The sequence below is a fragment of the Orycteropus afer genome, unplaced genomic scaffold (genome assembly GCF_000298275.1).
Source record: "Orycteropus afer afer isolate SDZICR_OR568_19922 unplaced genomic scaffold, OryAfe1.0 scaffold00048, whole genome shotgun sequence".
NCBI classification, from domain to species: Eukaryota; Metazoa; Chordata; class Mammalia; order Tubulidentata; family Orycteropodidae; genus Orycteropus; species Orycteropus afer.
Genome location: NW_006921635.1, coordinates 6,871,795 through 6,882,930, shown reverse-complemented (window position 1 = coordinate 6,882,930; position 11,136 = coordinate 6,871,795). Strand labels below are relative to the sequence as shown.

The window sequence follows — 11,136 nt, the reverse complement described above, 5'->3', positions numbered from 1 at the left end:
TAGAAAACCAAAAGGGAAGAACATGCCTGTTACGAATCAGGAGCTTTGGGAGGATGCTAAGATGTCAGACTGGGCTGCAGAAGTTTGGAGGGCTGCCTCTCCAGGTGAATGCTGGCATTTTCCAGAATAACTCTTACTAACTAGCGGCTGGTAAGGCAGACCGTCAGCCTAAGCAGACATGGTGGCTGGCTACAAAGACACCATTGGAACCGCACTTCCACAGTTCCTGTGAAGATGCAAACAGCCTAAGAGAACAGTGTTGGGAGTAGGCTCTGGAGTCGCACAGTCTCGATTCCTTTCCTGGCTGTGCCCTTGGCTGGATGTGTGACCTTATGAAGTTACGTAGTGTCTCTGAGCCTTAATTTGCTCACCTGTCAAAAGGGATGATAACGGCCTCAGAGAGCTCATGAGGATGAACTTGCAGTAGGTTCTCAGCATGGAGCCTGGAATCAGGTAAGTGCTCAAACACGATTGGCTTCTATTTTCTTGTTATTATGATTATCAAACACTTTGGTGTAGAAGTCTGACTCAAACCCTTGCCATGGTGGAAATGCAGTAGATCATCTGACAGGTGCACATGGAGCAGGCACTCAATCAGTGTTTGTAGAATAAATGAGCGAACGAGATGTTTGGTTAGCGGGGATAGGGTAGAGTGTGAACCACTGACCTGGGGAGGAAGGGGACCAAACGGAATCCAAACATGCAGCCTGGACCTTCAATACTTTACAATCAGAAATCTCTTTGAACATTTATAGACATGCCCAATGCCACAGTGATGGGAAGTGTCCAAATTCAGTTCCCTGCCCATTTGCACATGAATACATCCTGTTGACTTAGCTATTCAGTGGACAGTAAGAGTGAGTGAGTCCAAAAGGAAGATGTCCAGGCAATCTGATGTGACCTGAAGTAGAAGCGATGCTGAAAAATGAACTTTCAGAAATACCCCTCCTGGGCCAGTTCTTTGTCTTCTTGTGCCCAAATTTCCTTTCCTAGCATGGGAACACTGAACTTAGACCCAGAACCTATCAAGACATTAGGACAGAGTGGAAGAAATGAATTCACGTTGATTTCAGACAGGCCTGGATTCAACTCCTAGAGCTGTTTGACTTTGCGAAAAGTACTTACTTCATCTCTCTGAACTCCAATTTGTCATCTGTCAAGTGGAGTTAAGATTTATCTTACGTTTCTACACATTGTCTCATTGAATTCTAACAATATCCTAGGAGGTAGGCATTATTCTCCTTTGTAGAATACCAAGGCTCAGAGAGATTAATCACTTACCCAAGGTCACACAGCTTGAAGTAGCAAAGCCAACCCTGGGGAAAAAAGCCTGTGCTCTGACCTTTTGTGCTCTCCTGACTTTCTGAAAGGCAGCCAGCTGGCTCAGTGTCACAATCTCCCCTGAGCTTTCAGCTGTGAGCTGCCCTAGACTCACCACCAGCCTCCTTTTGACGGCTGTCTGTGTCTCCTGAACTCAGACGAGACTGACCACCTGTGCAGATCTTACTGTTGCTTGCAGACCCTTTTTTTTTTTTAATGGGTGTGATTTTGAGGCCCACAGTAGATCAGTAAATTATACAGACACCAAGAGTCCTCAGGAAACTCAGTGAGTTTATGTCAGTGAGAGAGGAACAGTTTTGCAAAGGAGGATAAGAATGGTTGCACTACTTGAAGAATGTAATTAATGTTCCTGCACCATGCATGCAGGAATTGTTCAACGGGTGGATGTTTATTGTGCATATTTTCAACAACAATAATAATAAAAAGCTGACTGTAAATGGGAATGGAAACTAGCATATTTCCCCTAAGACGATGAACAGAGCAGGTCTCTGTAGCACCTGCTGACGGCTGGTGAACCTGCAGAGAGCTATTTGCCACGGCCCGTGCACAGGATGAGATGCTCAGAGGGAGCGTGGAGGTGGAGGGAAGGGCGGAAGCTGTAGGGGAGAGACGATTTGGTTGGATGCTCCCTACAGACACAAGTGTTACCAATTTTAGGGCATTTTAGTGCCTGTCCTAGAACCAAAACTCCTTTACTGGGAAAAGATAATGATAACATCTGGGCACGGCTCCCTAAAGCTACTCCAGGCAGTGGGATGACCTGTGACATTCAGTGATGCTTCCCAAACTTGAGTGTGCCTAAGAGTCACTTAGAGAGCTCATGACACACAGATTTCTGACTCTACCTGCAGAAATTGGGATTCAGGATTTGATACTTCAATAAAGGCATGACATGCAGTTCATTGCAATGATGGCCCCAATACTTCACCCTCTTCTTGCCCATACCCTTTGACATATGACTTTGACATTCCTCTCTCCAAAGCATCCGCATCTATTTCCCTACCCTTTGAATCCAGTTGAACTTGTAACTTGCTTTGGCCAATAAAATGCAAGGAAGTGACGTTGTGTCAGGGTATCCTGGTCACGCTCTCACACCTGTGCTATCACCGCAAGCCCATGCCCAGCACAGCCCATGGGAGAATGAAAACCAAGTGAGTAGAGAGCAGTCATTCCAGCCACAGGCATCCTAGATCAGCCAACCCTTCAAAGCGTGAGCCAGACCCACCAAGATCAGCAGAGCCACCAGCTGAGCCCAATCCCCAAGAAGAGTAACTTGTTCCAAGCCACCGAGTTTTAATTTGGTTCATAACACAGCAAAACCTACCCAGGACAGTATCTACTATGGCAAAAAAAAGAAAAAAAGTGAAGCTTGGGAGACTCCATTTATTTTACAGTTTGGAATTATTTTCAATTACAGCTGCGTGGAGTTCACTATGATATTTTTAATATTTTCCTCTATTAACAATCACTCTCCAGTTCCACTCTTTGCTGCTGTTGTTGTTATGTGCCATTGAGTCGGATCCGACTCATAGCGACCCCTCCTTGGGTTTCTGAGGCAGTATCACTAATGGAAGTAGATTGCCCCATCTTCCTTCGGAGGAGTAGCTGGTGATTTTGAACTGCCAGCCTTCTGATTAGCAGTCAAGTGCCTTAGGCACTACGCTACCAAAGCTCCACTCTTACCTGTCTTATTTATTTGTTGTTGTTGTTGTTGTTATTTGCCATCGAGTCGGCCCCGACTCATAGCGACCCCTCCTTGGGTTTCCGAGGCAGTATCACTACGGAAGTAGGAATGCCCAACCTTCCTTCCGAGGAGTGGCTGGTGGGTTTGTACCGCCAGCCTTCTGGTTAGCAGTCAAGTGCCTTAGGCACTACACTGCCAGAGCTCCCGTCTTATTTATTTAGCTTCTGAATAAAACTTCATGCAAAAATTTGCTAACAAGAAAGTCTAAACTTCACTGTAGTTGACTTGTTCATTTCCCAGATGTCTGAGACTCAGAGAAAGGAAAGGAATTGCAGAGAAACGTGGAGAGGGCGTGGTCCCGAGAAGTCAGGCTTCCAGGCATGCGTCATCTGCTACCTGAATCTACCTGCTCAGATGCATCCAAGGGCCAGATGGTACCCCCACCCCAACCAAAGGCAGCCTCACAGCAGCCACCAAGACCAAAATAAATATATAGATAAGTCCTGACTCGAGGTGGGAACCCTCCCAGATGTTTCTCCCTAAAAAGCTGCCACCTCCTTGCTGCCTCCTACATTGATCCTTCATTCCATGTACACAATGGCCACATAATACCCCGCCAGATGTCTCTATTAATAAATTATAACTCCCAAAAGGAGTGGGGTGATGGCAGTGCTGTCAGGGCTCGGAGGCGCTGGAACATTAAATGAATCCTTTTTCCTTTGTTTCTTCTTCTCCACCCTCTCCTCTTTCCCCAGGACACCTATAGGCAGGTGTCAGCAGGAAACCTCTTTACAGCTCAGTGAAGAGCTTTTAATGGATGCTGAAGGCCAGGCTGGGGAAGGGAGGACGGCCACCCACCACACCATTCACACGTGGCCAGCTGATGTCAAGGCCTTTGTGGGTGACATTTATCCCAGCTGGACTCACAGGGTACAGAAGGGATACTGCAGTTCTCCCACACACCCACAGAATGCCAAGGGGACCATGGGCTCCTGCTAACCTTTCAGCCAGACTAGACTCCATGCACTTCTAAAATCCCATGTTCTCTCTCACGGTTGGACTTGGCACAGGCTCTGCCCCCTACTGGAGTTCCTCTGGAATTCCTCAGTCTCTTCCCCATCTCTCTCCTCCTTCATCTGGTCTCAGCTGACATGTCACTTCTTCCAGGAAGCCCTCCCCTCTGATGACCCCCAGATCTGGGCTAGATGTCTGTCTTTGTGCTCCTATAGCTCATTGTGTTTCTACTATTATAGCTCCTGGACTGTATTGGATGGTGACTGTTTGTTTAGACCTCACTCAACAAACCCTCATGCTGGTTTTCCTCCCGCTCATACTTCAACTATCCCTGTATCCCTGGTAATTAGCACAGTGCTCAGCGCATAGTAGGCACTGAGTACTTGTTAATAAAAGAAGGAAAGAAAGAAGAGGGGAGGAGGAAAGGAGGCAAGGAGGCAAGGCAGACGGACAGTCTGCTCTTCAACCTTCAGCATCAGGGGCCTCTGAGTCGTAAACTGCTCCCTTGTGATGTTCCTATTTCTAATCTGACGCCTTCTCTGTGTCTCTCTGGTGCATCTGGGGAATAAAACTCAGCATATTCATCAAAAGCAGACCCAGCCGGGCCAGGGGCTCACCAGCCAACAGAAGTTACAGAGCGTTCAAATGCTCTGTAGCAGTCGGCTTGCTCAAAGCTCCCATTTGACAGATGGAGAAACTGAGGCACAGAGCAGGAGGGAGAGTTTTCCAGGCCTCTGGTTACATGTTTATCAGTGTTAAGTAAACCTTTAGAAGAGTCTGGACCTGCGGATGCAGTCATTTGGGTCTCAAAAAGCTGAACAAATTATGACAGTGTTACATGCGTAAACACAAAGGGAAGGCAAGGGTGTCGTTTAAACCTGCACCTGATTTTGCTTGGCATTTTAGTTTACAAAAGCTTCCTGTGGGTCTCATTGGATCCCCTCACCACCCTGTGAGGGAGGAAGGGCACACCCACTTTACAAACGAGAGAGCCAGGGCCGAAGGCCCCAGGCATAGCGAGTACCAGTGTGGCACTCTGACCTGAGCCTCCTGCCCCCAGGGCTCCACCTGTGGTGCTGTGATGCCCCTCCCGTCACGGGGAGGGTGGCAATGGCTCCAGCAGTGTTGCAAGCGTGCATGCCACGGGAAGACCGGCCTGCTCTGCAGTTTAGGCAGTCATTACTGGGCCCAGCATCCAATCTGTCACGCATATTTAGGAAACGAATCCAATTGAAAACACTAAGATTGTGAGCCAAGATAAGGCCTCCAGGAGGAAGGCACTTCACTGGACCACCAGGTTGACCTCCAGTGAGGTGACAGAGACTGCGTGTACAACTCAGGGCATCCCAGAAGGTCTGTCCTGTTCATCATCATCTCTTACTACCGACAGCAGTTATCTGAGCTAACACTGTCTTTATCTAAGAACAGTGGTCCCCTGCAAAACGCTGGAGAAACAAGGCCACAGAGTGGTCAACAGACTTGCTGAAATCCCACAAATTACTGATCAGAGTGGAATTTTGGACTCTCCTAAGGAACACTTTTAATCCTGTTAGCAGCTCGTTGTGTTTTTGTCTTATTAATTCCATTTTTTTTTTTTTTTTCCTGAGATGGGCCTTTGTTTTTTAATAATTTGGAATTTTTTTAGATTGGGAAATGTGCTAATTCCTTTTTTAAGGGACAAGCCATCTAGATCAGAAGAGAGAGAAAATAGAGCGTGTACACACATCAAAGCGGCAAAGAATACTCACTGTTCTTTATCACTGAAGGCAGGCAAAGGAGGGGAGGAAAAAGAGAGTAACGTTAAGAGGAGGGAAAAAACAGAGCAATGTTAGAAAAGAAACATGCTAATACCAGTACTGTTTGGAGGCAACAACCACACAGTTCCAATTACAATGACCTACTTCTATTTTCCCCCCATTCATTATTATCTCACTTCAGTATATCTAAAATGAGGCTGTTTCAATGTAGCATTATTACTTTCACAGCTTTGATTAAATTGACCAGTTCAATATATTAAGTAACCAAGTTGATCATTTCTGTATTTGAATAACAGCTTGTGGTTACTAGCGAGAAGTCACTTAATGAGAGCCTGACCCCCGTCGTTCTTGGTTTCCGGTGCTCAGGTTCTGGGGGTGGGATGGGCCCTCGTGGAGGCAGAGCAGGGAGCCTTCACCTGGAACTAGATCATCCAAAGAACCGCTTCTTCCTGAAACGGGGCATGAAGTCCTTCCATTCTAGAAAGGAGACCAGTACCTGTACTTACAAGATATGCAACCAGGGGCAGCCTAGGCCCTTCATTGGCACCTCAGTTTCCACTCCCATCTCTGGCACCATCTGGCTCGAGGACTTAGAAGCTATCTAGAGATGCCAGCTGTCCGAGACCAGACCTTCCCTCCATGGATTCCCACAGCAGAGAGGGGAGCCTCCACCTGATGGTAAGCAAGCAGGGAGCGGTGCTTTCACTCCTTTCCTAGCCCCTGGCTGGTTCCAAACAGAATTATTAGATTCAAGGAGGCTGAGGGAGGAAGACATTTGAAAATCACAAAAGCAGTGAGCGTATCTGACTAGCCAGCACTTAATTATGAGTAGTTTTCTCCATTTACTAGAGAAAGACATTAGAAGTGTCTGCATTAACACATCGCCACTGCAGCAGACCGGATCGCGTGTGTGACGACTGTAATTCACCCCTTAGCATTTACTGGGAAATAATTTTAATATCGGAAGAAAATGCAGCAGCAATCAAGCAGCCCTAGTGCCTTCCGAATGCCAAGATGTTTCACAGGCGCCCAGAGCATTTTCACGAACGGTGTCCAGACTGTTTCAATAATTCTAATTTATTCCAAGTCAAATTGTTTGGCTTCATATCGACTAAAGTAAACTCTGATGGATGGATGGGATTTTAATTAACTGACATTTCTTAAATAAAATAAATATTTCCCTCTCATCCACCCTTCAGGCAACTGTTCATCTCACAGACACACTTTTCGGCTGGTGGAGTATTCTCTGCAAAAATTTGACTCCAGGAGGATGTCACGGGAAGGGCTCTGGAAATGAGGAGGTTGCTACTGAAAAGGAAACCAACTAACTTCCAAAGTGTCTCCAAACGTAAAACTCGGAGGGAATGGGGGGTTTGAAAAGTATATGAATTTAATATCAGTTAGTAATTAATAAAGAGATGAAGAGAGAGCGAAAATCTCTCACTTTTTTTAGGATATAAAAGGAAAAAACACTGTAAACTCATACAAGCGGAGGGAGTTTTTGATAGAAATGGTAAACTGAAAGGGAATTTTAGCTTTGGAGAATATGGGTAGACTCCACATGCAGAAAAGCCCTTCACCAATATATTGTTAGGTTCCAGATAAACTGAAACAAATATTTTTAAATGAAGTCTTGAAATTGCTTAAAACAAAAACAAAACAAAACAAAAAAACCTAAGGGGACTTTCCAAGATCCCTGTCACTTGCAAAGCAAACAAACAAACAACAACAACAACAAAAACCCAAACTCACTGCCATGGAGTCAGATCCAACTTATAAGGACCCTTCCTTATAAGGCAGTTTCTCTATGGAAGTACATTGCCCAACCTTCCTTCTGAGGAGTGGCTGGTGGGTTTGAACCGCCAGCCTTCTGGTTAGCAGTCAAATGCCTTAGTTACTACACTACCAGAGCTCCCACAATGCAAACAGAAAAAGCAATATAATGAACTTCATCAAAATAAAAAAACTTCCCCTCTTCAAAAGCCTATGTAAAGGAAAAAAAGAAGAGGCAAGACACAGACTGGAAGAAGGTATTTGCAAGATGAACATTCAAGAAGGCTTTGTATCTGTGATATATAAAGATTTTGTAACACAAATGAGAAAAGCAGTTATTTAATTTTAAAATGGGCAACAGATTTGAACAGACACTTCACCAAGGAGTTCATATGAATGACAAAAAGTACATGAGAAGACTATCCACTTCATTAGTCAGTTGTTGTTGTTGTTGTTATGTGCCGTCGAGTCGGCCCCGACTCATAGCGACCCCTTCTTGGGTTTCCGAGGCAGTATCACTACGGAAGTAGGATTGCCCAACCTTCCTTCCGAGGAGTGGCTGGTGGATTTGAACCGCCAGCCGTCTGGTTAGCAGGCAAGTGTCTTAGCCACTATGCTACCAGAGCTCCCTCAATAGTCAGTAGGGAAATAAAATTAAAACCATAATGAAATGCTATTACACACCCACTCGCCCACTGGTGTTATGTGCCGTCAAGTCAGACCCGACTCATAGCAACTCCTCCTTGGGTTTCCGAGACGGTATCACTACGGAAGTAGATTGCCCAATCTTCCTTCCGAGGAGTGACTGGTGGGTTTGAACTGCCAGCCTTCTGGTTAGCACTCAAGTGCCTTAGGCACTATGCCATCAGAGGTTAAAATTAAGAGTCCTTACTATACCAAGTGTTGGTGAGAAGATAGAGAAACTGGAACTCTCAGACTCTCCTGGTTGAAATTTAAAATGGTACAATGAGTTTGGAAATAAGTTTGGTGGTCCCTTAACAAGTTAAATATACACAGATCATTTAGCTGAGACATTCCAGTTCTAGGTGTTGATCCAAGAGAAATCAAAGCATATGACCACAATGTAATTGAGTTAGCAATCAGTAACAAAAATAAATTACTTAGTTAAGAATCCCCAAACATTTGGAAATTTAAAAACACATCCTTAAATAACTCTTGATATAAAGAAGAAATCACAAGGGAAATTTAAACATACATAGAATTGAGAAATAATAAAAACGTTACATATTGAAGCTTGTGGGATGTTTTGAATGTGATACTTTGTGAGAAATTCACATGGCTCATTGCTGATACTAGAAAAGAGAGGAAGCTTATATTAATGAGGTAAAAATACAACCCAACCTGAGAAGCTAGAAGTAACAGAGTAAGCTCCAGAAAGAAAAGAACAATTTAATAAAGTACAGAAAACACTAAACGACAGGGCATTAAATAATAGTGAATGACAAAGAAACAGTACCATTCCTATCTTCCTTTCAACCTTCTGATTATCTCATGGAGAAAGTCTCAGTTTGGTGCTGATTGGTATTTAACACCTCTCTATAGCATGTTGTTGTCCTGGCGCAGTGGATAAAGCCTTGAGCTGCTAACCCAAAGGTCAGCAGTTCAAAGCCACCAGCAGCTGCAACCCACCAGCAGCTCCATGGGAGAAAGATGAGGCAGTCTGCTTCCATAAAGACTGACAGCCTTGGAAACCCTATGGGACAGTTCTTCTCTGTCCTATAGGGTCGTTACGAGTTGGAATCGACTCAAGGGCAGTGGGTTGGTGTTTTATATCTTTCTGAGACCTCTGCTTGCAACAGATGGAGAACAGGTCTCAGGCTCAGCATTTGGGAGTCAGTTTATAGCTGGAATTTAATAATGTTACGTCCTTTTAACTATATTTATTTTTTACAATGATCTTTGCTTATGGAAAACATGAACTGGTTTTCCACTTACTTTGTGATCTAAAATTTCCCTGTTAAATAAGTGTTTATATATATATATTTAAGTAAGTCCATTTAAAGACAACAGTAATAGTGACGTTTCATTTAAAATCTCCAAAGCAAACCCATTGCTGTCAAGTCAACTCTAGCTTACACTGACCCTGTAGGACAGAGTAAAATTTTGTCATAGGGTTTCCAAGGCTGTAATCTTTATGGAAGCAGACGGCCTCATCTTCCTCCCATGGAGTGGCTGGTGGGTTCAAACCTGTGACCTTTTGGTTAGCAGACAAGTACTTTAATCACTGTGTCACCAGGGTTTTGAAGGAGGTACTCAAATGACTAAGGTTAGGGAAATACTGGTCTCCAATGAGGAAGGGATCTTTACTAAAAAGCTCTTTTCCACATTCCTTCAGTGAGCCATGACCACTGGCAAATAGCCACCTTCTGACATTAATTACTTTCACAAAAGTGACCAGATCCTTAACTGCCCCACCCAGAATGTAAACTCTGAAATCAGCCCCAAAATACTACCCCCACATAAAAGTAACACAATGGGGTAGCTAAACTACCTTGGAGGTCACTTAATCCAGGCATCTCAACAGGATGTGTTGCTAATGTAAATGAGGGAAGTAGATGAAACTATTGGGGAAGTAATAGGGAGTGGTGGGGACTGTGGAAAACTGAAGAACTCCTGCCCAATGTAAAGACATCAGCTGCTGCTCAGCTCCTACTGAATTGTTGGGACTGTGAAGTTCTGGCTCAGTCTTCTGATTTTTCAAAGAGAAGCCAGAAATCAGGACTTTTAAGGGAAATCTCTCAATTTTAAAATGATCAGGATAAAAATATAAATAAAAAACCCACTTCTGCAAGTCAGTCAGCCTCCCTGTGTACAATCTCTGATATAGCCCAATTTCCATAGGCCCAGAGAAGAGAAGAAATTCACCTATGCTCACACAGTGAGTTAGCTCAAACCAGAACTGGAGCCCTGCCCTGTTGCCCACCAGCTCAATGCTCTTTCCATTCCCCCTGGGCACCTTTAAACCAGGCCATGGACCTTAGAATGTAACCATGTAATTCCTACCTTAGGAGGCAGGAGAGGTAGGGTAGAAATCTCTGTGAGGGAACCCCACTAGGTTTCTGTCCCCCGCCCCAGGAAAACAAATTCCTTTCCTCTATTCCTTTTCCCTCAAGTACAGGTCAGGCCATCATTGATCCCAAACGAGCCATGTCCAGAAAACTCAGACACTTACTTTGACTGAAGGGGCCGATCACTGGGACACATCCAACGGTTGGAGCTGTTGCTCAGCACAGTGTCAGTCATGGCGGAAGTCCTGCGTTCCTGGAAAACATCAACCCAGAGAAGATATCACCCAGCCATTCAGCCAATCCTTATTCCCTGAGCTCCTGTTATGTGCCCATGCACTCTGGGGGACACAGGGAAGAGAAGAAAGGGAACTTCATCCAGTTTCTCCATTTTCCAGTTGGGGAAACTTGGGACCCAAGAGGGAAAGTATCCTGTTGGACATCACAGATACTTAGTGGTAGAACTGGTCTAGGCCAGATAGCGTCCTCCCTTAAACTCGGTTCCTCCCATTTCACTGTTGACCTGAGGGCACATAGCTAG

General features: G+C 44.8%; 1 protein-coding gene across 1 annotated transcript in view; it reads right to left on the bottom strand.

Annotated features, from left to right (window-relative positions):
* The window catches only part of RPH3A (rabphilin 3A), a 71,969-nt gene extending 61,136 nt beyond the window's left edge, over nucleotides 1-10,833 (bottom strand). Inside the window, 1 exon segment of the mRNA XM_042780608.1 lies at nucleotides 10,763-10,833. Coding sequence (XP_042636542.1) covers nucleotides 10,763-10,833 — 71 coding nt within the window.
* Nucleotides 10,834-11,136: the final 303 nt, after the last annotated feature.